Source organism: Pleurodeles waltl, chromosome 2_2 (genome assembly GCF_031143425.1).
Source record: "Pleurodeles waltl isolate 20211129_DDA chromosome 2_2, aPleWal1.hap1.20221129, whole genome shotgun sequence".
Classification (NCBI taxonomy): domain Eukaryota; kingdom Metazoa; phylum Chordata; class Amphibia; order Caudata; family Salamandridae; genus Pleurodeles; species Pleurodeles waltl.
In genome coordinates this window covers 1,128,825,792-1,128,852,340 of record NC_090439.1, presented here as the reverse complement: position 1 = coordinate 1,128,852,340, position 26,549 = coordinate 1,128,825,792, and the positions used below count along the sequence as shown (strand labels likewise).

The 26,549-nt window shown below is 46.8% G+C and overlaps 1 protein-coding gene across 3 annotated transcripts in view; it reads right to left on the bottom strand.

Moving 5' to 3' along the window:
* ZFTRAF1 (zinc finger TRAF-type containing 1) overlaps positions 1 to 26,549 on the bottom strand; it is a 180,638-nt gene that overhangs the window by 72,602 nt on the left and 81,487 nt on the right. The window contains exon 1 of one of the 3 annotated variants that reach the window (XM_069220995.1): positions 11,017 to 11,403. The exons of the other annotated variants lie outside the window; for them this stretch is intronic. Coding sequence (XP_069077096.1) covers positions 11,017 to 11,301 — 285 coding nt within the window. The 5' untranslated portion in view covers positions 11,302 to 11,403. Of the gene's footprint in view, positions 1 to 11,016; positions 11,404 to 26,549 lie in introns of those variants that run through there. 3 annotated transcript variants of the gene reach the window in all.

Below are 26,549 nucleotides of genomic sequence, written 5' to 3'. Positions count from 1 at the left end.
GTGAGCGCACCAGAATATCCCCCATCACCCTCTTATTAAGGAAGCTAAACCACATATTATGAAAGGCCTGATGAACCAAAATTAGAGGGTTAAAAATTATGCATTGCCTCACTGGCAGCCAATGCAGCTTTTCACGAAAGGAGGACACCGAAGCTGCCTTAGGCAATCCAAACAGAAGGCAGGCAGCCATATTTTGCATCACCTGTAGTCGATAGGTTAAATAAGCTAGTACTCCCAAATAAAAGGCATTAGTGAAATCCAGTCTCAAGATAATCAGAGCCCTGACCACCGTCACCTGGGCAGAATGTGGGAGAAACTGCAAACATTTTTTCAGCATGCGCAGGATCCAGTAGCAGGGTGTAACTACAGCAGACACCTGCACCCCAAATGAGAGCTTAGAATCAAATATCACTTTCAGATTCCTAGCCTCCGACGTGTATGGAAGGGGGGGAGGGGGGGGACGCCGCCGTTTTAGGCCATGCTCCCATCCATCCTGGCAAAGGGTTGTCACCAACCAGTAAGATCTGTCTTAACAGGATTACACTGAAGCTTATTGAACTTCAACCAGTCAAGAACTGCCTCCATACAGGTAGTAAAGGCCACTTTAGCGTCCGATGAGTCACCCTCATACAAGAGCAGGAGTTGAGTGTCACCTGAATACAATATGACACTGATATTAAAGGACTCCACCAGAAAGGCTAACAGCGCCATATAGATATTAAAAAGACTGGATCGAGGGAGGAGCCTTGAGGAACTCCCCGCCTTAGACTCTTTGCTTCAGAGGCGTAAGGCTTCATCCGAACAACCTGCTTTCGATGCATCAGGAAGGAACTCAACCAGTCCAAGGCTGAGCAAGTCACACCCGGGTGCTTCAACCTGCTTGACAAAATGTCATGGTCAACCGTTTCAAATACTGCAAACAAGTAAAGTAGATCTAGGGTAACAGTAAGGCCAGAGTCTAAGCTGCATCGAATAGATTCCGACACTTCAAGTAATGCTGCCTCAGTGCTTTGATGTGCTCTAAACCCCCACTGGGAGGAATGTAATAAATTATTCTCGTCTAAGAAGTTGGTTAACTGTTGTTCCACCTCTTTTTTCCTAATACTTTAGCTGCTGCAGGTAGTAAAGAGATAGATCTGAAATTAGCAAGGGATTCTGGGTCCGCATTGGCCTTTTCAAGAATGGGGATTACATTAGCTTGTTTCCACCTGAAGCCAAGAACTAAACAGGTCATGGTAACCAGGGCCATTAATATTAGCCATTACCTTCAAACACCATTGGGGGAATAGGATCAGAAAGAGAACTAGATTTGCACCTGGAGAAAGCAGACACAAAGTCCTCCACGGTCGGGACAGAGAATGATGAAAAATCAGGCCCAGTGGGCAGGAAAACTGCCCTTTCCAAATTCAATAGGCCAGATAAGTGTTTTGACCCAGAAATATTAGTCTGGATTTTTTTTTATCTTGTCCTCAAAACAAACAAAAAAAACACACAGGGGAAGATATTTTAGGATCAGTGAACAATGACAGACAATTTAAAAAATCTCTTTGCTGTCAGTGTTGCTTGTTCAATGTATTTTGCAAAAATAGGAGCAACGGGCTCTCTTAATATTTTTATGATAATTGCATAATACTTCTCTCTAGGTAGCCTTGTCCAAGTCCAAATAGTGTTTCCGCCACTTTTTCTCCAATTTCCTACAAGCGGCTCTTTCCTGAGCTAAGTCCGCAGAAAAAAACAGCAAGCTGAACATGGCTTAGTCGTCTGTTTATTTCTTCTTAAAGGAGTTACCAGTTCAGCTGTCGCCCCTAGCCACCTTTGGATAGCCGTATCTTTCGCCAGAACAGACCCTGAGAATTCCAGTTTAAATTCCAGCAGCTTACTTCTAAGGTCCTTCCAGATAACCTTAGCCGAAGCCCTGTCCTCGGACCTAGGCATGAGGGGGCGGGGTTCCTCAGCAGAACCAAACTACTAGGAGAAGAGCAAAATAAAATGATCAGACCATAGCACCAGCAATGGGGGTTCCAAAGTCATAGGAGCATTTGAGAATATCCCATCAATGGCATGTCCGGCTCTATGTGTAGCACCCACAGAAACACAGCTCTGGTTAAAAGAAGACACTATTTCCAAAAAACAGGTCACCAAAGGGTCCTCTGTGTTGTGTTAATCCAGATTAAAATCATCAAGCAGGGTAAAATTTGCTTTAGCACCCAAATGTGTTGCGTATGCAAAGTCTCAAGAAGCAAGAAAATGTCCTGGGTACCCTGAGGGACGATAGACCAGTGCCCCAGAAGAGAACCATTGATCGCCACACAATAAACTGAAGCCCAAAGCTTTAACCCCTAACAACTCATCCATTTTAAAACAATTACACTTAAACTTTAAAATAATGGCAACCCTTCCACCCCTTTGCCCAACCCTATCTAGATACACACATGAATATGCCTCTAGCAAAGCAATCTGCAGATCTGGTGTAGAGGCCTCAATCAGCCAGGTCTCGGAGAGAAAGAGCACATCAGTACACTCATCTTTTAAAATCAAAGATATAATTGGCATGTTTCTGCAGAGAGCGAACATTGACTAGAATTGCCCTCAGGTGCTTATTTAAACAAACGTTCTCATTAGCAGGTGGGATCGGGGTAAAGAAACTAGTCCTACATTTCAGACAGGAGCTGTGGCCCATCCTATGTAAGAGGGACGGACAACAAATTGTATCATTCTCTCCCTCATACTTTTTAACTCCAAAGCAGAATAAGATCTTAAAGTTGCTCCCCCATCTCGTAAATTGTCATAATGGCTGGCGCAGGCCGCGTTCAGGACGCGTACGGGCGCAGATGGGCTTGCCTTAGGCACCCATATTGTCAAAGAATGATAATTTTAAAACCTACCGCCACGGTTATGAAACGCGGCTGCTCAGAACATCCTGCATGTGTTAAGGAATATAAGCCAGGGGAAAAAACAAGCTCTAAGCAAAAGGAATATATTTTTGGTCAACATAGCAGGCTCATCAGAAAGCATTGGTCAAAGCAATGTTCATTTTGTAAACTGTATAACTTAGCACTGAAATAGCAGCAGCGGTTAGCAAGCAGTGCAACATAAGAGACCAAGCTTGGTGTAAAGTTTGATCCACGCCAAATCTAGACAACAGTTGGGTTTGAAGTCCCATAGAGAGTAGTAAACACAACTTGTAACTCATTCTTCTTCCAGATACCCTCCCTGTGTGACGCATGGACCACAGCACACACTTCCTTTGCAATTTGCTACTTACTTTAACTGCAAAGATCTCTTTTGTGCATCCTTTTCCTGCTGAATACAACACTTCTCCACACAGGATAAAGAGCTGCACATCTCTTCAATCCTGATGCATACAAGCTTGTTCAAGATCTAATTTCTAGACTGCAACTCTGTCAACTGGAGCAGCAGGTGGTGGACATCCTCGCCATATACACAGCACATCTGGCAAGGCCCTCACTGGCACATTTGTCTTTCCTCTCCCATGTGTTCTGTCACATCCTTTTTCCTTGCTCTGTGGCCTCTAGCATTTGGTGCCATTCTAAATACTTTAATTCCCGTCTGTACTACAGATACTTCTTACGTTGACAAGGTAATGCTTAATATTAATTTTAAATAGGCAAAAGATTACATGCATACACATGTATAAAGCAATAAATCCATACGTTCTTTAGGGTAATGAAATCATTATTTTGCCTGCTTTCGCTGTGGCTCACTTCTTTAGACAGGCTCCAAACAAAACCTCTCTTTTGTGAGCCAGCCGCACAACTTAATAAGCACCAGCAAACCCAGTAGGTCTGGGTTTAGCACATTAAAGCCAATGCTGGGAAAACAAGCATTGGCAAAGCTGACAGGTTTGCCTTCGTGAAATCAATTGGCTTTGTCAATATATATATATATATATATATATATATATATATATATATATATATATATTTTTACATATTGCACAGCAGTGAGAGTAGCTATGAAATGTGGCTTAAAGTAAAAATATGACAGCCATTGTTGATAGTGTCATAGCACCTTTTTTCCTTTAAGCTATGTTGCAGAGCAGCCAAAGCTGCTGTGGAATGTGTGTAAAAACAATGCAGGAAGGGTGGTGAGGGGGGCAAGAAACACACAGGAGGTTGGCGGGGTGGAGGGGTGTGAAACAAACCACAGTCAAGAGAGGAGCGTGGGGTGTGTGAAACCACAAACAGCAAGAGGAGGGAACAAACAATGTACAGAGGGGGGAGGAGTGGAATGGAGGGAAATAACCATAGCAGCGGGAGGAGGGTAGGGGTGGGGAAAAAACAGACAGCAGAAAAAGGGTGGGGAACAAAACCACAGAAGGAAGGCGGGAAGAAAGAAACAATGACAATAGGGGAAAGCAACACGGGGAGGGAGCAGTAACGGAAGGAGGGTGGCTGGGGAGAGGGACGGACTGCAAGGAAATGTACTCTACAAGACTGCGTGTGAAAAAAAAGAAAACAAAAAAACAAGAAAAAAAAGTGTGGCATCAAAGCCAACCAATGATTAAAGTATGGAGTGGGCTCTAATCCCATGTTAAGCTTTATTTTTGGTTTACTAAAGATTTTGCAAACTCTGGGCAGGCGAAACCTAAAAAGTGCTAAATGTAGCAAAATGTACATATAAAATATAGAACTGAATGTGGTGAACAGCATGAGGACTGCTTAAACTTTCAGGTGTAAGCACTTCCTGGAAAGCGGAATGATACACCAACTACCTTGAGGCAAGCTAGTACTACTACTCAGTGAAAAGCCAACACTCACTATGTATATTTTAAAGAATCAGTTACAATCCGTCTTTCTTATAGAGGTGCTGCCAAGCCTGAACTACAATCGTATAAACCCTTATCTTCATATTTAGCCTATTTCAGTGGTTCTTAACCATTTGACTTCTGTGAACCTCCACTTAATCATTCCTGGAACCCCCACTGGATCATGACTGGAATCCAGGGACGGCCAATGAGTCATTACTGGAAGCCGGGGAACCTGGTCTAGCATTTTTGATGATTTAAACGTCAAAACAATACACTAAAAATACAGAAACAAGCACTTAGATAAATGCACAAATGATAAAATATTCAGAAATTTAAAAACATTGTAATTTTAAAGGGAAAGTTGAAGCTTCTCTAAATTCAATTAAGGCAACTCATTGTCCATACTATATTCTGTCTGATACACTTACACTACTCCCATGAATCAATCTGAGGATACTAACTTAATTTCAGCCTCAGATTTAAAATTCCTTCACATTTTCTTAACATTTTAAAAACGTCATTTTTGCATTATGTTTATTTATATACAAATGATTATTTCATTTTCTAAACAGTTGCGGGCCACCCCCCAGTAGGCTTTGCGGACTCCCATGGGCCGCCGAACCACGTGTTAAGAATCACTGGTCTATTGGATTTACAGGAGCCTACAATTCTCTAAGAGCGGCATAGTCTAATATTTACTGCTACAGCTATGCAGCTCATGGGAACAAAGAACAGTCCCTTATTTATCAGTGAGATATTCAAAAGCATTTAATTATTGGCACAATTCGTACCTTAAATTGTATCTGTACCAGCATTACATTATTCCCCACGTACAATACCAGTGTTAAAAAGGTATTTGAGCAAAAGCACTTTGAAGCCCATGCAAAAACCTTCAACGCCTCTCTTGCGCACTAAACCCTTGCCCTGAATATCTCAGCCAGGCATACACTGGGTCAAGAGTGGGGTATAAGAGATTACACATACAGAATCGCTTTGGTTTCTTTTGAAAGGCCTGCTAAGCCGGAGTTGAATCAGATATGCCGGCCCAGTGCATCCAAAAGGTGGGCAGGTTTATGGCTCACCTTCTTGTGCCACATGACGGAAACATCCGTGAGCGGCATGTAGACAAAGGCCCCTCAAACAACAGAAGTAAACATGTCAGTGATGATGCTGCTAAATAGAAGTAGAATCAACCAGATGTCAGGGTGATGTCGCTAGATGAATAGAATACCACTGGTGTTACATGAGATTTGTGTCACTTGGAGGACCATAGCCCTTAAGCACAGTTAATCCTTTATTAAGTAAGCAGCTCCAGTCAGCTAGCAAGGCTGGGGCAGAGTCTTTCACGTTACCCAAATTCTTCTAGGTGCAGCGTGGAATTATGACACTTCTTTGCATGATTAATCAGTGCTTTTGGAAGCGCGGAGGATTTGGGCTCTAGACAGTCACGAACCTTACTTGTGACACCCAAACTGAGATCGGATGGGTTAGAGCAAGTAACACAGCAGGGTGAGGAGTCAAACAAGTAATCAAGCAAAAGGACAATTAAGGACCTATTCCACCGTTGATTACTTGAGATCATAGCTGTGGAACAGTCAATCATGTATGAAAGTCATATGTGTGTGGAGCTGGGGAGGATAGGAGGCAAGATATATATATATATATATATACACACACACACACACGTACACAAACATACGCTGTTCTGTAGGGCTGCACTGTCGATACGTTACTGAAGGCTTACTAGCCTGGAAAAAAAAAAAAAAATATATATATATATATATATATATATATATATATATATATATATATATATAAATAAATGACATCTAATGAGGTATTGTTCAACACGTTTGATTTTAGGGATTACTAGAAGAAAAGACACTAAAAATTGAAGAGGCTCGGATTTGGAAATTTAAACACAAATGAAATGGCCTGGAATTAATACTGGTAGTCACGTGAACAAGCTGCCTGTCTCATGACTTCCTCGAGCCCGGCTGACTCAATACCATGAATTATTCAACCCGTCCAAGCGCGAATGGCAGCTCAGCCGGTACTAGGGTATGGTGAACACGGATAATCCGGTCAAGTTACAAGGGGAATGTGGAGTGCTTGCAGGCAATTGTAGTCAATGCTAAGAAGTAAATGTTGCTTTCAGTCGACAAGAGCGAGATAGGCTGGACATCAACCATCTCGTCGTTGCTCCAACGCACTCAGAGATCCTCTGCATCTCATTTAGATTAGCAATATGTCCAGCACAATAAGGTGTCCTCAAGGAGCCACCAGGCGACAAGCAATCGATACTGAATGACTCCTTTGTGTGAAAAGCAGCAAGAATATGCCTGACGGTGTAACAATGAACAGAAACGACCAGGAAAAAAAACCGGTCATACCGATTAAAATCCCTAGCCCTCTATCACAGATGCTTCCGTTTGGGGTACAGCGCTGGGCTGCACTGCCCTGTGAGTTCCAACGGCAGCAATAGGCCGCGGATACAATGTGTGTCATAAGATATGTTCCAAAGCGCCTGAAGGCCAGACGAGGAGCTGAAAGTGAACAACTGCCGTGGCTCCCCGCTCCAGGACGTTTATACTCCAGGACCTGCAAGATTCCTCACTCTACCCTGAGTCATACTAAATATAGATGCTGTGCTAAGGTTAGAAACAGCGCAAAGGGCCCACTCCAGCCGCGGGCATTAATAAACAAGCCACGACATAAGTCGAGGTGACAAAACCACCCTCGGCCCAGTTAGCTGCCAGTGTAAAGGGAGGTCTATCAAAGGCCGGGCTCTCCTTTAGATCTCAGTACTGTATTCTCAACCATTGCTCTGCTACATTTCTTGACGCCAGCACTGCGCATCGGGCACTGTCCGCCCCAAACTGGCGCCAGGGGCGTTTACTAGTACCTTGGTGATTTAACTCGGCCTTTACATGAGACGGCGGCTGCTTGTAAGGCCTCCACATCCATTACATGGCAAACGAAACTGAGCATCAAGAAAAGCCCCAGGGTTTGACAAATGATTGATGTTAAACGGAGAGGTTGGGAAAGTACAGTCACTGGGGATCGGGTGGAATAAAGGCAGATGAATACGGTGGGAGAGGCGACATACTGGAGAGGGAAGTGTGGTCGTGGCCTGGGGGCGATCAGTACCAGGTGCGATAGCGGATGGAAAGGGGTAAGTACACGAGCGCAGTAAAGGTTCGGGGAAGAAGTGGGTGAGTAGCTGTGGAGGGGCATCAGTGCCTGAAGTGGTATCTCAGGAGTACTCAGTAACAAGGACGGTATGACTCTAGGGTGGAGGTAGCATATATCTGTTGACAGTAACAGTTGGGGCAGTAACTGGCGGTGGTTAATAGTTGGGGGGTAGGGCGTGAACTTTCTGGTGGCTGTTCGGGGAGGCATGATCTGGGAGGGAGACCAGGAGTACCATGAGGTGGTACTAGTTAGGGTATAAGGCCGAGTACACAGTGGTAGTAAATGTTTGAGAAGGGAGCAGCACCCCTGGGTGGTATTAGTTCAGTGAAGGGGACGAGTACCTGGTGGTGGTACTTGGGTAAGGGGTAGACAAAGGGATAGTGAAATTTGGTGAGCCAGGAGAGCGCGTTAGTAGTGGGGGGGGGGGGGGGGGGGCAGATTGGGGGTCAGTACCCCGAGGCACTAACAGCAAGAGGGGCAGTACCTCCAGGTGGTAAAGAGGTCAGTACAGGGAGTTAAAAATGGCAAGGGACTTAATACCTTTTGGTGGTATGAGTAAAGGGGCCAAAACCTCCGGGTACAAACGGTAAAGTGGTCAGCACATCCGGCTAGAAATAGTAAAGGGATCCGTACCTCCCGTTAGAAAGTGTAACGGTAAAAGGGTCAGTGACGGAGTTGTAACGGTAAAGGGGTCAGTGCCTCTAGGTGTAAAAGGGTCAGTGACTGAGTTGTAACGGTAAAGGGGTCAGTGCCTCCAGGTGTAAAAGGGTCAGTGACTGAGTTGTAACGGTAAAGGGGTCAGTGCCTCTAGGTGTAAAAGGGTCGATGACTGAGTTGTAACGGTAAAGGGGTCAGTGCCTCCAGGTGTAAAAGGGTCAGTGACTGAGTTGTAACGGTAAAGGGGGTCAGTGCCTCTAGGTGTAAAAGGGTCAGTGACTGAGTTGTAACGGTAAAGGGGTCAGTGCCTCCAGGTGTAAAAGGGTCAGTGACTGAGTTGTAACGGTAAAGGGGTCAGTGCCTCTAGGTGTAAAAGGGTCGATGACTGAGTTGTAACGGTAAAGGGGTCAGTGCCTCTAGGTGGGAACGCTAAAGGAGTCAGTTTCTCTGGATGGTAAAGGGGTGAGTGCCCCTGGGTGATAACGGTAAAGGGGTCAGAGCCTCTGGGTGGTAAAGGAGTGAGTGCCTCTGGGTAGTGACGGTAAAGGGGTGAGTGCACCTGGGTGATAACGGTAAAGGGGTCAGAGCCTCTGGGTGGTAAAGGAGTGAGTGCCTCTGGGTAGTGACGTTAAAGGGGTGAGTTCCCCTGGGTGATAACGGTAAAGGGGTCAGAGCCTCTGGGTGGTAATGGGTCAGTGCCTCCGGGTAGACATGGTAAAGGGATCAGAGCCTCTGGGTGGTAAAGGAGTGAGCGCCTCTGGGTAGTGACGGTAAAGGAGTGAGTGCCTCTGGGTAGTGACGGTAAAGGAGTGAGTGCCTCTGGGTAGTGACGGTAAAGGAGTGAGTGCCTCTGGGTAGTGACGGTAAAGGAGTGAGTGCCTCTGGGTAGTGACGGTAAAGGAGTGAGTGCCTCTGGGTGGTAAAGGAGTGAGTGCCTCTGGGTGGTAAAGGAGTGAGTGCCTCTGGGTGGTAAAGGAGTGAGTGCCTCTGGGTGGTGACGGTAAAGGAGTGAGCGCCCCTGGGTGGTAAAGGAGTGAGTGCCTCTGGGTAGTGACGGTAAAGGAGTGAGTGCCTCTGGGTGGTAAAGGAGTGAGTGCCTCTGGGTAGTGACGGTAAAGGAGTGAGCGCCTCTGGGTAGTGACGGTAAAGGAGTGAGTGCCTCTGGGTGGTAAAGGAGTGAGTGCCTCTGGGTGGTAAAGGAGTGAGTGCCTCTGGGTGGTAAAGGAGTGAGTGCCTCTGGGTAGTGACGGTAAAGGAGTGAGTGCCTCTGGGTGGTAAAGGAGTGAGTGCCTCTGGGTAGTGACGGTAAAGGAGTGAGCGCCTCTGGGTAGTAAAGGAGTGAGTGCCTCTGGGTGGTAAAGGAGTGAGTGCCTCTGGGTAGTGACGGTAAAGGAGTGAGTGCCTCTGGGTGGTAAAGGAGTGAGTGCCTCTGGGTAGTGACGGTAAAGGAGTGAGCGCCTCTGGGTAGTGACGGTAAAGGAGTGAGTGCCTCTGGGTAGTGACGGTAAAGGAGTGAGTGCCTCTGGGTGGTAAAGGAGTGAGCGCCTCTGGGTAGTGACGGTAAAGGAGTGAGTGCCTCTGGGTAGTGACGGTAAAGGAGTGAGTGCCTCTGGGTGGTAAAGGAGTGAGTGCCTCTGGGTAGTGACGGTAAAGGAGTGAGTGTCTCTGGGTAGTGACGGTAAAGGAGTGAGCGCCTCTGGGTAGTGACGGTAAAGGAGTGAGTGCCTCTGGGTAGTGACGGTAAAGGAGTGAGTGCCTCTGGGTAGTGACGGTAAAGGAGTGAGCGCCTCTGGGTAGTGACGGTAAAGGAGTGAGTGCCTCTGGGTGGTAAAGGAGTGAGTGCCTCTGGGTGGTAAAGGAGTGAGTGCCTCTGGGTGGTAAAGGAGTGAGCGCCCCTGGGTGGTAAAGGAGTGAGCGCCTCTGGGTAGTGACGGTAAAGGAGTGAGTGCCTCTGGGTGGTAAAGGAGTGAGCGCCCCTGGGTAGTGACGCTAAAGGGGCGAGTGCCCCTGGGTGATAACGGTAAAGGAGTGAGTGCCTCTGGGTGGTAAAGGAGTGAGTGCCTCTGGGTAGTGACGGTAAAGGAGTGAGTGCCTCTGGGTAGTGACGGTAAAGGAGTGAGTGTCTCTGGGTAGTGACGGTAAAGGAGTGAGTGCCTCTGGGTAGTGACGGTAAAGGAGTGAGTGCCTCTGGGTAGTGACGGTAAAGGAGTGAGTGCCTCTGGGTGGTAAAGGAGTGAGTGCCTCTGGGTAGTGACGGTAAAGGAGTGAGTGCCTCTGGGTGGTAAAGGAGTGAGCGCCCCTGGGTAGCGACGCTAAAGGGGCGAGTGCCCCGGGTGATAACGGCTCGGCAGGGGTGAGGGACGCTGGCAGCAGTTGGGACGGGAGCTCAGTACCTGGTAGACGGAGGCCTTGGGCAGGTCCAGGCAGACCGTGCAGCACAGCACCGAGTAGAGCCGCTCCTCCAGCTTGACGCTGCCCGCGGCCCCGATTCTGAGCCGCTTCTTGAGGGGCGCGTCGGGGTCCCCGTCCTGCAGGTGCAGGGCCCGGGTCCCCAGCAGAGTGCCCCCCGCCTCCTCCTGCGCGCCGCCTGCCGGGCCCGCCGCCTCACCCAGCCCCGCCGAGGAGGGGCCCGAGGACCCCTGGCCGGGCCCGCCCTCTCTGTCTTCCGCTCCGGACATGTTGGACAACGCAGGACTCCCGACGGCCGATGACGGAGACTCCGCCGACGCTTCACGCCGCCATCTTTGTTTTCCCTTCTGTCCCTCTCGCGACCCACCCACCATGCCTGGCCGTCACACCGCTAGCCAATCAGAGCACAACAACAGGAGGAACGGCGGATCAAGTCACCAATCGCAGTGCGGCTGGAATGTCGGTGCGCAGAGCTGTCAAAACAGCTCGAGGTGGGGAAAGGGGCGGGGCCTCGGCGTGGATGGTTTGTGGGCACAGCGAGGCGGAGACGGGGTCCCTCAAAGTCACCCCTTCATTCACGGGGTGCCAGGGCCCGCTGGGCCAGCTGCGGCTCGCAGCGTGTCTGCACTGGAGCCCGAGGACAGCTTTATTTTTTACTTTCCCAAAACATTGCATGCCTGCAGTTAGAATAGTTAATAAGTATCCCGGGGTAGCCTTTCTTTTCTCTCTTCCGCACCCCCTTAAGAAACAAAAGAAAGGCAACAACAGCTGTCAAAACCAATATTTATTTAACTGACCTTCTGCTACTGCAGAGCTTCCACATTTCCTAGTGCTGTTTGTGAGCAGCTCATCCAGTCGAGGCAATTTTACTGTATTGCTGAATTTGTGGTCTTGTGTAAATCAGTGGTTCCCAACCTGTGGTCCGGGGACCCCCTGGTGGTCTTGCAAAGACTCCTCAGGGGGTCCGCATCTGCTTAGAAATTTAAACAATATTAACAGCTTAGGTCCCCGGCTTTCAGTAATGACTCAGTGGGAGGTCCCCAGGTTCCTGTAATTATTCAGTGGGGGGTCCCCAGGTTCTACTAATGATAAAGTGGGGGCCCACAGAAGTAAAAGGGTTGGGAACCCTTGAACTAGGACATGAAGTCCCAGAACACTAAGAAAATAAATGGAGTTGATGAGGTACTAAGACCTGCAGGTAGGGTCGGGGACCCCAGAGTAACTATAAAGGCTATCGATGGGGGTGGAATTGGAGAGCAAAAGAAGGTTGGATTACTCCTGTTAGGTGGACAATGGTGAGCTTTCCATGTACTGTAGGAGGCCTTAAAAGCGCCATCCTCGAGATATATTCAAACTCGGCCTCTGACAATGTAGTTCTTCATTACTATTTATGTCATGTGATACTCTGCAGTCATTTCCCATGTATGATGAGCAAAGTTTCAAAATATATATATTTTTAATACAGAAGAAAAAAATTACTTCCTGTTCCTGTCTCCTTTGCAAACAGATGATGTCTGTGGAGGGTTTGAGAGCCCGTTTGGTACTAGTGGGATAGTAAGCTGGACTAGCGGACCTGGAAATAAAAATAATGTAGTATCTAGCCCCTCTGCTTGCTTTAATGAGCTCATTACACACCTGTCAATTTTTTGACTGCCCACAGTGGGTTATAGTGGGTTTTTCGTATAATTACATTAACATGATGTGATTAACACATACTGAAATCAAGATATTCCGTTTGTTTAGGCTAACATTAGTTAATGTAGGCCTCAATTAAAAAATGGCTAGTGCTCTCTGTAGGGCGACCAGAACTATAAAGCCAAAAACCGGGACATTTCACACAAATTAAAAAAGGACTATAATTTAACTTTAGCCAAGAGTATAGAATTACTGCGCACATCAGCACAGAATTACAGAAAAGGCACAAAGAACATACACAAAATGCATTTTTCAGTGCTAATGTAAGCCCTGGTAATTAAATTGCTTTCTGATAAACCCTGCTATGTATCTCTGCTTTGGAAAGAAAAAAAACACCTCCCACCATTTTCAGGTGACCCTCTTTAAAAACCGGAACATGGGCTAAATTTCCCGAAATCTGCCAGGATAGCTGGTGAAAATCCGGGACGCCTGGTGACCCTAGCTGTCTGCAACCATCCTATTAGCATGTAAGTACTTCTTGTTCCTGTCTCACTCTGTACACGATTAATCCAGACCCAACCTTGTAAACACCGCTTTTGAGATGTAATGTCACTTTGTCAGGTACAGAATTACATCTCTTTTTTTAGGGCTCTGAAACACAATATTCCACATAGAGTAAATTACAATATTTGAGGTGTCTGAAGAGGTCCAGAGATGGGAACTGCATTATGTGAATCTTTGGGATAGTGCTGAATAATGTGATTTCAGGAACTATATTGTTCTTCTTTAAGTTGATTGGTTCAATTCGTGTGATTTTAATGTAATTGTATTCATGCATGGTTTTTATTGCATTTCACATTATAAAAAAAAGCACATTCTTGAGGGTGTTGGTCTCACACTCCACTGATTTTTAGGAGGCAACTCTGTCGCCTGTCCTCTGATTTATGACTTATTTTAATTAAGCTGATCTACATTTTGTTCTGTACTTTATTATTTGCATTATATTCTGACCATTATGCTGTTTCGTGATTTAAGAACTAATTTACTGACTTCTATTTCATTTTTCTTTCTTTAATAATCTGAATCCATTAAATAAACCTTCATTGTTTCATATTTGATATTTGTCACATTTTCATTGTAAAGCCTAATGTACTTTACTATACACACTGCAATTTGCACTGAAAGAAGCTGGACAGCTAATGAAACAACTAAAATAAAGCCATCTTTAGCTTGAAAAATAAATAATATCCTGCCTGAATCGGCTCTGTTGGCATGTATGAGAGTGGCATGCAGCATTCACATGTCAAACTCTTTTGAAGGTGCAAAATTGCTGTGTTTGATTAGTGAGCTGCCAGCGTCATGCTTCAGGAATGCACTGCAACTTCAGCAAAATACCATGCCTATGACATTTGATGTGAGAAAAAAATCCAGTCTTCCAATAAATTTACAAGTCAGTCAGTGCTTTTCCTGACCGAGGTTCCGGAAGTCTGTTATTTCTAGCACATCTCCCTACAAAAACTTATTCCATAAAATGTTTTGTGCCTAGACTGAGATGTAAACAGTGCTCATGAAAATGTTTATTAGGACAAGGATAACTGACCCTTTTGTTCAGATTGCAGATGCTTATACAGGAGGCTCCGCTCACCCATCTGAACTTCAGGCCACTATCATCTAGCCAACGGAGCTGATCCTGACAATAAACCCGGACACTCAAAGGAAAACCAGGACAGGAATTTATAGAAATGTCACTAGCTTAATACTGAAAACCAGAGGCTGGCAAAAGGGTAGGTGGGAAGCTCTCTAACTCCTTCCGTCTCTCGCAAGGAACCAGGAAGTGATATCCCATGTCATCTTTGCTTTTGATAATAGCCAATGAGCTACCACTAACGTCATTAAGGATCACTAAAGATACAAAGGGTATCCCCTTTAGACCTGGCACGCAAACAATAGTGGCACGTGTGGACATAGTGAGGGTTAAGGAGGAGGTTGACATATTCAATGGTCAATGAGTATGCAGCTGTTTCAGGTTACTCACTGAACAAAGAAAAAAAAAACGAAGTGTTTCCCCTTAACAGTCTTTGTTTTCTCTCCATACTAGGCTCAACGGATGTAAAATGGCAATATAAATTAATAAAATACTTTGGGCATTTGGTTTGGTAGCGACCTGATGGAATAAGAAAAAAGAGCAGATGATGGACGGAATGCGGAACAAATCAAACATTCACCCCCAGTCACAGATCTGGGTTTAATCAATAATTTTTCCAGCTCACCATGCCACCCCAGTTTGGACCCAGACATAAGCAAATCAGTCTTGACCCTGCTCCCCATGGGAACAGTCCAGCCCGAACTGCCAAGCCAGGTCCTCCCTGGACCAGAAACAAGCATCCTCTATTGTTCTATCATCTATTTTCTTTGCTTTTGTCGCCCTAAGTGGGATTTGCATATGGCTGGGTCCAAACTGGAATGGCATGGTGAGCAAAAACACGGATGGATTAAACCCAGATCTGTAACTGGGGTGAATGTTTGATTTGTGCCGCATTCCATCCATCACCTGTTCTTTTTGCATTCATTTGTATCCTATATCCGGGTGTTAAAGAATCCCGAATCAGTGTAAACTTTTATTTGTGTTAACATCGAAGCATGTAACTTGCAATACCATATCAATTAGAAGTTTTGTCTCACACTGAGACAGGGTTCTGTCTATCTGCCACCGAGACGTGACTTAAAAAAATGCTGTGTATGTAAAATAGTAAGGCACTGGGTTCAGATACTACTGAAGGACACCCAGTATCCCTGCTTCTCATTATCTCATTCCTGCACCTGCCACTTAAAGTGTGGTTGCTACTGTGCCTCTCTGAAGGTAGAGGACACATGCTCAATTTTGGTGATTATAGCTGTTAATAAGATCACGCTGCTGACTCAACCCAAATGAAGATTAATAAAATGTTCTCTGTCAGCAAGTCTTAAGTTGCATATGAAATAAGGTCCTGTCCACAATGCCATATTTGAATTCTTGATCACATAGCCACTTCTTAATTTCCAAGGGGGGAATCAGGATAAAGGCACATTGTTACCTCACCAAGTGTTCGAGCGAGAAAAAGGATGCTTTATAATTATATTGCTTCGATCATCCAAGGCATGAATGGGGGACAAGCATGGGTTATCTGCCTGGGGTCGTATATGTGCCATATCAATAAACAAATGTTCCAAGAATGGGCTCACCAGAGAACGTTCTTTGATCAAGTCTTCTATAAATAGTGCTGGGTGCCCCTTCTTGCCATTATCTTTAAGTCTCAGAAGTTGGCCACTGTTGTATCTATAAAGTTCTTCCATATCCCCTTGTTTTCCTCCAACACTCCTCCTGTAAGCAGTGCTTTGTCTTTTCCAGATCAGTGCTCCTTGTGCACACCTTCATCATTTTCTCTCATGTTATATTCAGTTTTTTCAACAGAATGGTTGTGATGGCCTTCAATATTTTACTGCCATCTATAATCAATTATTATAGTTCGGCCAGTGCATATCCTTCCTTTGTAGTGCCCTGCAATATCGCTGCAGTTTCAATGGTGTGTATTGATTGGTATTGGCTAAATTCTCTTCCACAAATTCACCAATTTTCAGCTGCTTGTCTCATTAAGGGGTCAACATTTTTTAACGAGTAGGAGAAACTGCTCAGGTGTTTCATCACTGCGAGAAAGATATACAGATGTAGCTGGAAGCTGACAAATCCAACTAGATTACTGAAGACTAAATGATTATACTGTTCTAATATCAGTACCGTGCAGGGAGCTTGCATGGTGGTCATCTCAAGTCACTTGAATTTTTGCCACCAGTCTACAGGCTTTCTGAGTGATCTCCAGCCTGTGCAGTCACACCCCATCCATCAATGGGAATTTCACAGGTCTTGTCACCAATTGCACACTGTCCAGAAGGGCCTACAAATCGCATAATGAGTGACTTAATTCTGTATCTGGGTACTTTGGTTGCATGATTTGACTTATGGTAAGGATCTATCTCAGATGGTTTACCTAGTCACAAATTCAACCCATGATCCCAAACACGGGCCCTTGTATTGAGAGTCCTAGATCCAGGCTTATCACATAGGCAGCGTCTGGCACCAGGCGCACTCTGTAATCAAAAGAAGATCCTTACCGAGCTAGGTGGCTTTCTGTTTTCAACCCCTTAACATGCAAAGTGGTAAGTTACAAGGAAAAAAAGCAAGTGTTCTCCATCACGTCCCTTCATTTTCAGAGAGTTGAGAGCTGGGAAAGCATAATGCTGATTGGATTAAACTGGATTAGTTTTGTGTCTTTAAAACCGTGGACTACAAATCTCATAGGGGGCCCACAGGGTAACTGTTGATTGCGTAGTGCTGCTGCAAGTAGAAACCAGCTAATTAAACTGTGGGGTCTTGCTCTTGCTCCGCAATGAGGTGCTGGCATCTGTTGATGTCCCCCAGTGGTCTGGAGTCTCATGATCATCATCAATACTTCACAAGGTCCTCAGCTTATTCCTGAACAAATGAAGGAAGTCAATCTCCCATGTCAAAGTGGGAGATTCATCCGAGAGAGTGTGAGCTGGGCTGAGGAAAGAGTGGCAACATGTTATTCTCACACTGGGCTCTTCTAGTAGATGTTTTCTTAAGACAACTCTTGAGATAGTTTGAACTTCTTCCATTAATGCGCACTAAGGAGCCAACATCTAGGCGTAGGCAAAATGTGTTATATGTTGGGGATATTTGCACTGTCTGTGCAGAGGAATTTGTCACTACTTGGTATTCTCAACGGCAGACCTCCACCATACTTGGGTTTAGATCCTCTCATGGCTCTAGGTATATCAACTGGCAATTAAAGATATGGGCAAATTCATCTTAGCAATTTCACATAATAATGAGACAAATTCACAGCTGAATTCACATACATGTCAGAATGACAACATTTGACAGTCTGCGTTTCCATAGGGTTGATTGATGACTGTTTTCAGCCTTGATGTTTTGTTAATATAAAGAAATCACGGAGGCCGGGATGTCTGGTAACGGGAAGCATTTATGATCTTGATATGCAGGAGCAGGCACGGGACCGCCAAGCCTAAGAAACAAATGGCTCCCAAATGGCATTTATGGAACCTTCACCAAACGTTCAGAATGCTTCGCCCCCACACTAGATCATAAATGGAATGCAACACACTTCTTTTTGTTGGAAAACTAGACAAGGAATTTGGGAAAACATGTAGAAGCTAAAGCAAACCAAAAACACACAAAAAACTAAACAACATGAAAATGCACTAATCATATACTTATATCAAGAGAAGTAAAAAAAAAAAAAAGAAATAAACAACATACCAGCATTCTAAACATATATTATGTGTAAACATAAGTCTATACTTTAAGAAGCCCCAACTACAAATAAATGGATACAATCAACACTTAATCTATTCTTGAAATTTTACAGGAAACCGTCTCATATGTAACTTCTGCTCAGACCTTCATCAACATTTTCTGGTCCATTCAAGCCCATTGAAATTGACATATGCTCTCTATTATCATGCAGTTCATTCAATTGCTGTCGCATTGAGACATTAAGAAAAACATCCTTTTATGTGATTCGGAATCAATGTACAGTTTATCCTCATTTAACCTAGTACAATCAGAGCTTCTACAGACCAGAATCCTACTTGGGGAGAGGGTGTGGCATAACAGCCTGAGCTGCCGACTTCGGAGTTGGGGGAACCAGGTTTGAGTCTCAGCATTGGCAAATCACTTTGGGCCAGATGTAGCAAAATTGCAAATTGCGACTTGCAATTTGAGAGTCCTTCCGACTCGCAAATTGCAAGTCGCAATTTGCAATGCAGAACGGTGTCTCAGACACCGTCTGCGAGTCGGTATGGGGTCGCAAAGACCCACCTCATTAATATTAATAATGGTGGGTCGCAAATTGCGGCCCCATACCGACTATGGGCACTCGCAAACATGGAGGCCTGCTGTAGTCAGCAGACCTCCATGTTCGTGACTGCTTTTAAATAAAGCAGTTTTTTTTTTAAAGTGTAGCCCGTTTTCCTTAAAGGAAAACGAGCTGCACTTAAAAAAAAATCCGAAGCCTTTAGTTTCGGTATTTTTTCAGGGCAGGTAGTGGTCCCTTGGACCACTACCTACCCTGAAAAAATAATTTGTGTTCCATTCACAAAGGGGAAGGGGTCCCATGGGGACCCCTTCCAATTTGCGAGTGGGTTACCATCCACTTCAAGTGGATGTTAACTGCGACACCATTTGCGACCGCATATGCGGTCGCAAATGGTATTGCATACCACTGCGAATCGCAAATAGGAAGGGAATATCCCTTCCTATTTGCGATTCGGAAATGCATGTTGCGAGTCGGTCCCGACTCGCAAAATGCATTTCTGCATAGGAAAATGCGATTTGCGACTCGCAAACGGCAGTTTTTGCCGTTTGCGACTTGCAAATCCTTTCCTACATCTGGCCCCACATCTCCCTGTGCCTACAATTCAGCCCCTTGGGACCCTCACGGGTGATTTGCCACGATTTACAAATACTGGATTTATTTATTTACTCAAATTCCAAATTGTCCCTCCAATAACTTTCACAGACCTTCCAAAAACGTCAGCAACTCTAACAAGATCCAACCATCTGGGTAACTCTTTACCTGCTACCACAGGTTTTTTTTATGTGAGCTCAATCGCCGGGTTTGAATTTATCTTCTCTTGACAGTTTTCCACACATTCTTAATCTTCCTATTATCAATCACATTTTTTTTTATTTAACTTTATTGAGAACAACAACAAACATACAAATCCATAAGGTCATCGATGCGCTCTACAAGTACAATACAAACAGAAGGAGCAGTAAGGTCCAGTACCCAAAAGACATAGAATTCAGCACAGAGGCAAATAGTCTCTATTAATCACAGTAGCATCCAAGTCGCATCAATGGGACCTCCGAGCAGGCAATACATGTGAGCTAAAACCACCTGCACATATAACTGACAGGGAACAGAGAGGGAAGAGCAGTACGGAACAAAGAGAGAAAAGAGGAGAAGAACAGTACAGCCGTCCGGACGTATACATGAATACAACCAATAATACAATAACATACAGTAAGAAATCAGGGGAGCATGAAGATAGCGCAATCACTTGGGGGTGCAAATTACTGTACGTTGGGCAATAAGCAAGTCTCCAAAAAGGAGCGCAGGGGGCCCCAAATATCCTGCGGTCAGGATCCCTCCGGCATGAGTTTCCAGTATATTTGTAGCTGGTCCTAGCAATACGAGTCATCACGTAACCACTCAGCACAGCGGGGAATCCGACGTCCCCCCCAACACATCGAAACTCTGTGCTTAGCCAACAGTAGTAGTAGTCCTATCAAGCGTCTATGTGCAACCGGGAGGTCCTCAATGTATCCCAGAAGGGCAAGCTTAGGGGAGCGCGACAGCCGGGTCCCAGTCATCTCCTCAATCGCCCGCACCACCTCTGCCCTATACACTCACCGCGCTGGGCAGCTCCACGCCAGATGCAAGAAATCCACATCAGGGGCCCTGCATCTCACACAATGCGCTTCAGCCCGAAGGCCCATATCCTTCAGCCTACGAGGGGTATAATATAGGCGATGTAAAAAATTTAAATGTATAAGGCGCAATCTGTAGTTAGGGGACAGCGCTCGTATATATGCACACAGCAGCATCGCCACTCTTCATCAGAAATGGTTTCCCCTATATCCATCTGTGAGAAAGTAGCCTCTTTCTAGCCTTGTTACCCCCACTTTTGGCCTGTTTGTGAGTATATGTCAGGGTGTTTTCACTGTCTCACTGGGATCCTGCTAGCCAGGGCCCAGTGCTCATAGTGAAAACCCTATGTTTTCAGTATGTTTGTTATGTGTCACTGGGACCCTGCTAGTCAGGACCCCAGTGCTCATAAGGTTGTGGCCTATATGTATGTGTTCCCTGTGTGATGCCTAACTGTCTCACTGAGGCTCTGCTAACCAGAACCTCAGTGGTTATGCTCTCTCATTTCTTTCCAAATTGTCACTAACAGGCTAGTGACCATTTTTACCAATTCACATTGGCTTACTGGTACACCCATATAATTCCCTAGTATATGGTACTGAGGTACCCAGGGTATTGGGGTTCCAGGAGATCCCTATGGGCTGCAGCATTTCTTTTGCCACCCATAGGGAGATCTGACAATTCTTACACAGGCCTGCCTTTGCAGCCTGAGTGAAATAACGTCCACGTTATTTCACAGCCATTTACCACTGCACTTAAGTAACTTATAAGTCACCTATATGTCTAACCTTTACCTGGTGAAGGTTGGGTGCAAAGTTACTTAGTGTGTGGGCACCCTGGCACTAGCCAAAGTGCCCCCACATCGTTCAGGGCAAATTCCCCGGACTTTGTGAGTGCGGGGACACCATTACACGCGTGCACTGTACATAGGTCACTACCTATGTACAGCGTCACAATGGTAACTCCGAACATGGCCATGTAACATGTCTAAGATCATGGAATTGTCACCCCAATGCCATCCTGGCATTGGGGAGACAATTCCATGGTCCCCCGGGTCTCTAGCACAGACCCGTGTACTGCCAAACTACCTTTCCCGGGGTTTCACTGGAGCTGCTGCTGCTGCCAACCCCTCAGACAGGTTTCTGCCCTCCTGGAGTCCAGCCAGGCTTGGCCCAGGAAGGCAGAACAAAGGACTTCCTCAGAGAGAGGGTGTTACACCCTCTCCCTTTGGAAAAAGGTGTCAGGGCTGGGGAGGAGTAGCCTCCCCCAGCCTCTGGAAATGCTTTGATGGGCACAGATGGTGCCCATCTCTGCATAAGCCAGTCTACACCGGTTCAGGGATCCCCCAGCCCTGCTCTGGCGCGAAACTGGACAAAGGAAAGGGGAGTGACTACTCCCCTGACCTGCACCTCCCAGGGGAGGTGCCCAGAGTTCCTCCAGTGTGCTCCAGACCTCTGCCATCTTGGAAACAGAGGTGCTGCTGGCACACTGGACTGCTCTGAGTGGCCAGTGCCAGCAGGTGATGTCAGAGACTCCTCCTGATAGGCTCTTACCTGTGTTGCTAGCCTATCCTCCTTCCTAGGTAGCCAAACCTCCTTTTCTGGCTATTTAGGGTCTCTGCTTTTGGGGAATTCTTTAGATAACGAATGCAAGTGCTCATCAGAGTTCCTCTGCATCTCTCTCTTCACCTTCTGCCAAAGGATCGACCGCTGACTGCTCAGGACGCCTGCAAAACCGCAACAAATTAGCAAAGACGAATACTGCAACCTTGTATCGCTGATCCTGCCGCCTTCTCAACTGTTTTCCTGGTGGTACATGCTGTGGGGGTAGTCTGCCTCCTCTCTGCACTAGGAGCTCTGAAGAAATCTCCCGTGGGACGACGGAATCCTCCCCCTGCAACCGCAGGCACCAAAAGAACTGCATCACCGATCCTCTGGGTCCCCTCTCAGCACGACGAGCGTGGTCCCTGGAACTCAGCAACTCTGTCCAAGTGACTCCCACAGTCCAGTGACTCTTCAGTCCAAGTTTGGTGGAGGTAAGTCCTTGCCTCCCCACGCTAGACTGCATTGCTGGGTACCGTGTGATTTGCAGCTGCTTCGGCTCCTGTGCCCTCTTCCAGGATTTCCTTCGTGCACAGCCAAGCCTGGGTCCCCGACACTCTAACCTGCAGTGCACAACCTCCTGAGTTGTCCTCCGGTGTTGTGGGACTCCCTTTTGTGTCTTCGGGTGAGCTCCGGTTCACTCCTCTTCCAAGTGCCTGTTCCGGTACTTCTGCGGGTGCTGCCTGCTTCTGTGAGGGCTCCCTGACTTGCTTGTCTCCTCACCCAAGTGGCGACATCCTGGTCCCTCCTGGGCCACAGCAGCATCCAAAAACCCTAACCGCGACCCTTGCAGCTAGCAAGGCTTGTTGGCGGTCTTTCTGCGTGGGAACACCTCTGCAAGCTTCTACACGACGTGGGACATCCATCCTCCAAAGGGGAAGTTTCTAGCCCTCTTCGTTCTTGCAGAATCCACAGCTTCTACCATCCGGTGGCAGCTCCTTTGCACCCTCAGCTGGCATTTCCTGGGCATCTGCCCACTCTCGACTTTGTCGCGACTCTTGGACTTGGTCCCCTTGTTCCACAGGTATTCTCGTCCGGAAATCCACTTTGGTTGCTTTGCTGGTGTTGGTCTTCCTTGCAGAATTGCCCTATCACGACTTCTGTGCTCTCTGGGGAATATAGGTGCACTTTAGACCTACTTTTCAGGGTCTTGGGGTGGGCTATTTTTCTAACCCTCACTGTTTTCTTACAGTCCCAGCGACCCTCTACAAGCTCACATAGGTTTGGGCTCCATACGTTATTCGCATTCCACTTTTGGAGTATATGGTTTGTGTTGCCCCTATGCCTATGTGCTCCTATTGCAATACATTGTAAGTTTACACTGCTTGCATTACTTCCTTTTGCTATTACTGCATATTTTTGGTATTGTGTACATATATCTTGTGTATATTTGGCATCCTCATACTGAGGGTACTCACTGAGATACTTTTGGCATATTGTCATAAAAATAAAGTACCTTTATTTTTAGTATATCTGTGTATTGTGTTTTCTTATGATATTGTGCATATGACACCAGTGGTATAGTAGGAGCTTTCCATGTCTCCTAGTTTAGCCTAAGCTGCTCTGCTATAGCTACCTTCTATCAGCCTAAGCTGCTAGAAACACCTCTTCTACACTAATAAGGGATAACTGGACCTGGTACAGAGTGTAAGTACCCCTTGGTACCACTACAAACCAGGCCAGCCTCCTACATTATCTCCCATAGGGCTTTAGCCTTTGGCCCCTCCATCTCACGCTGCATAGACATATAACCTAGTAATAAGCCTACGCGGGGATTGCACCTGATACAGAAGCTCCAGCGCCCCACATTCCACAGGCACTGCAGGGAAGCAGGGATAGCGCGCACGTAGCCTAGCAAGAATCCTAAGGAAATATAGTCGGTACACCACAGTATCGGGTACACTGCCAAGCGCTGTCTCCAAGGAGATAAATCTCCTGTCCGGAAACCAAGATCCCAAGGTGGACAAACCAGCCTCACGAAGGAACTCACAAATACAAACATCCTTCGACATCCGTTTATCGCCCACGTCCAGAACCGGTATTGAGGGGGGCAAAGGCCTCCCCCGCAGTCGCAATAGCACTGTCCATGCGCCAGCAGTGCACACCACTGTGTCAACCCCGCGGTCTGGTCCTAGGCCCTCGCACCAGCACCCTCGACACTCTATCCGGCCACACAGCATCACTTTCAGGCGCCAAGTGGGGTAAGTATCTGATAGGGTGTATCCAAAAATGTGCGAAGTGAGCCTGAGCACAATGGTAGTATAGTGCCAGGTCCGGTGCCGCCAACCCACCCCGCTCAAACGGAAGCGTCAGTTTTTCCCAGGATATTCTGGGGTGTCGACCAGCCCAGGCCAAAGTTACAAGAGCAGATCGAAGCCGTTTAAAAAAAACTAGCAGTAAGAACCAGAGGTATGTTGATAAAGAGATACAAGAACCTGGGCAATGCAACCATCTTTGCTATAGCAATGCGAACGGCCAGCGAAAGCGGCAGAGAGCGCCACCTCTCAATCTTCTCCTCTAACCACATAGTGGCACAACCATAGTTAGTTGACCAGAGCGTATCCGTGTCCCTGCTCAGCCACATACCCAGGTATCTCACAGGCCCCTCAGTCCAACAGAGGGGGTATCGAGAGGTGAACTGCACCGTAGCCGCAGAAAAGGGCATCACTACCGATTTGGACCAATTAATGGTGATCCCAGATATCTGCCTGAATTCAACTATCTCGTCAAGCAAGGCATCTAAATGCAGCCGCGGATCACGAACATATAGAGCGACATCATCCGCGTACATGGATATTAACACCGGACGCTGCCGGAAGGCCAAGCCCTTGTGATTATTGGGTTGGCACAAGCGGCTCCATCGCTACAGCAAATAGCAGCGGAGAGAGTGGGCATCCCTGGCGAGTGCCTCTAGCTATCGGAAAAGGATCAGATATGGTGCCATTAACTCTCAGCCGCGTGGATGGCTGCGTGTATAGCAGACGAATCAGCTGTATATATTTTGAGCTCAGCCCCACCCAAGCCAGCATTGCAAACATATAGTGCCATGCCAAAGAGTCAAAGACCTTAGCGGCATCCAGAAACACCGCCACCGCACACTCTTCAGGGTCAATCATACAGGAGATTGCAAAATACGTCCGGGGGTTATATAAGGTAGATTGGCCCGGTACAAAACCCGACTGGTTCGGCAGCACTAGAGTGGGAAGCAAGGGCTGCAATCGTGCGGCAATAAGTTTCACCAGGATCTTATTATCAATATTTATTAACGAAAGAGGCCTGTAGGAATCACAAGAGCACGGTTCCTTGCCAGGTTTTAAAATGGTCACAATAAGAGCTTCGCGCAGCGAGAGTGGAAGGATCCCAGTCTCAAGAGCCTCCACGTAGACCTCCAGGAGGTGAGGAGCCAATATATCAGCATACTCCTTATAAAAGGCCAGCAGCAGATCGTCCGATCCAGGGGCTTTATCCCCAGGCAAACTGCGGATTGCCTGAACGACATCATCTACCGTAAAGGGGGTATCGAAATATTGACGGTGCGCCCTCTCGAACCACAGAAGACTAATATCTTCAAAATAGTTAGCAATTGATGCCATGTTCATCAGAGGGGGCTCAGCATAGAGGTTTGAGTACAAAACAGTAAGGATATTCTTGATCTCGTCAGTACCAGTACAACACGCACCAGACGAGTCAGTCAGCTCGACAATATAGTTACTTGCCCACAGCTTGCGAAGCATTGCAGCTAGCGTACGGCCAGCTCTATCCCCTTCGCCATATCTCCTCGCCATCACGCTTTTCCCCAAAAAACAGACCTCACGAAGAGCAGCCTCCTCAAACTGTGTCATCTTCCTCCACAAAGCCGCCAACAGGTCCGCTGACCAGTTCGAAATCAAGCGCTTTTCGAAATCAGCAATCTGGGCCTCCAACTCCGCTAGCTCCCGTCGCAGCACCCTCAGCACACCATGCTGCTTAGAAAGGCAAACCCCCCAGATCACCACCTTAAAGGCCTCCCACACTGTACCGGCAGAGGCCACCAACCCCCGTTCTGCTGCAAAGTAGTGTACAATAGCGTTACAGACCTCATCTCTAAATACCTGATCTTTCAGCACCCCAGGCAGCAGCTTCCACATAAAGGCAAGACCCAGGCCACCCGGAACAGCCAATTCCAACATGACTGGAGAGTGATCTGACAGAGTGTGGGCCATATGCTCAATGGAGCGCACCCAGAGCGTCACATCCCTAGTGCCAAGCCAGTGGTCTAGACGCGACCAACTGCTGTGCACATAATTAACGCAAGTGCCTTCCCTATCAGTACCATGTTTTTCTCTCCATAAATCCACCATGGCCCCATCCTCCATGTCCCGGGACAGCGCCCCGGCAGCCGCTACATGCTGGGGTCTGGCCCGGCTCTCGCGATCCGCCTCATAATCCAGCACCACGTTGAAATCGCCCCCCCACAGCAAGGACCCACGACCCAGCGAATCAATTAATCTCCCCACTTCTCCAAAGAATTGAGGGCCATCAGAATTTGGGCCATATAGCGATACCAGCCTGCACGGCCTGTCCAACAATGTTCCCCGCAGCATAACATAGCGACCATTAGGATATACAAGCACCTTCTCAGTGTGCCACTGGAGCCCCTTCCGAATCAAAACCGTCACACCACGCGTGTAACGCAAGTACATCGCAGCATGCCATTCGCCAATCCAACCAGCCTTCAGCCGATGCTTGGTGGCATCCACCAGATGGGTCTCCTGTAACATGCATACGTCT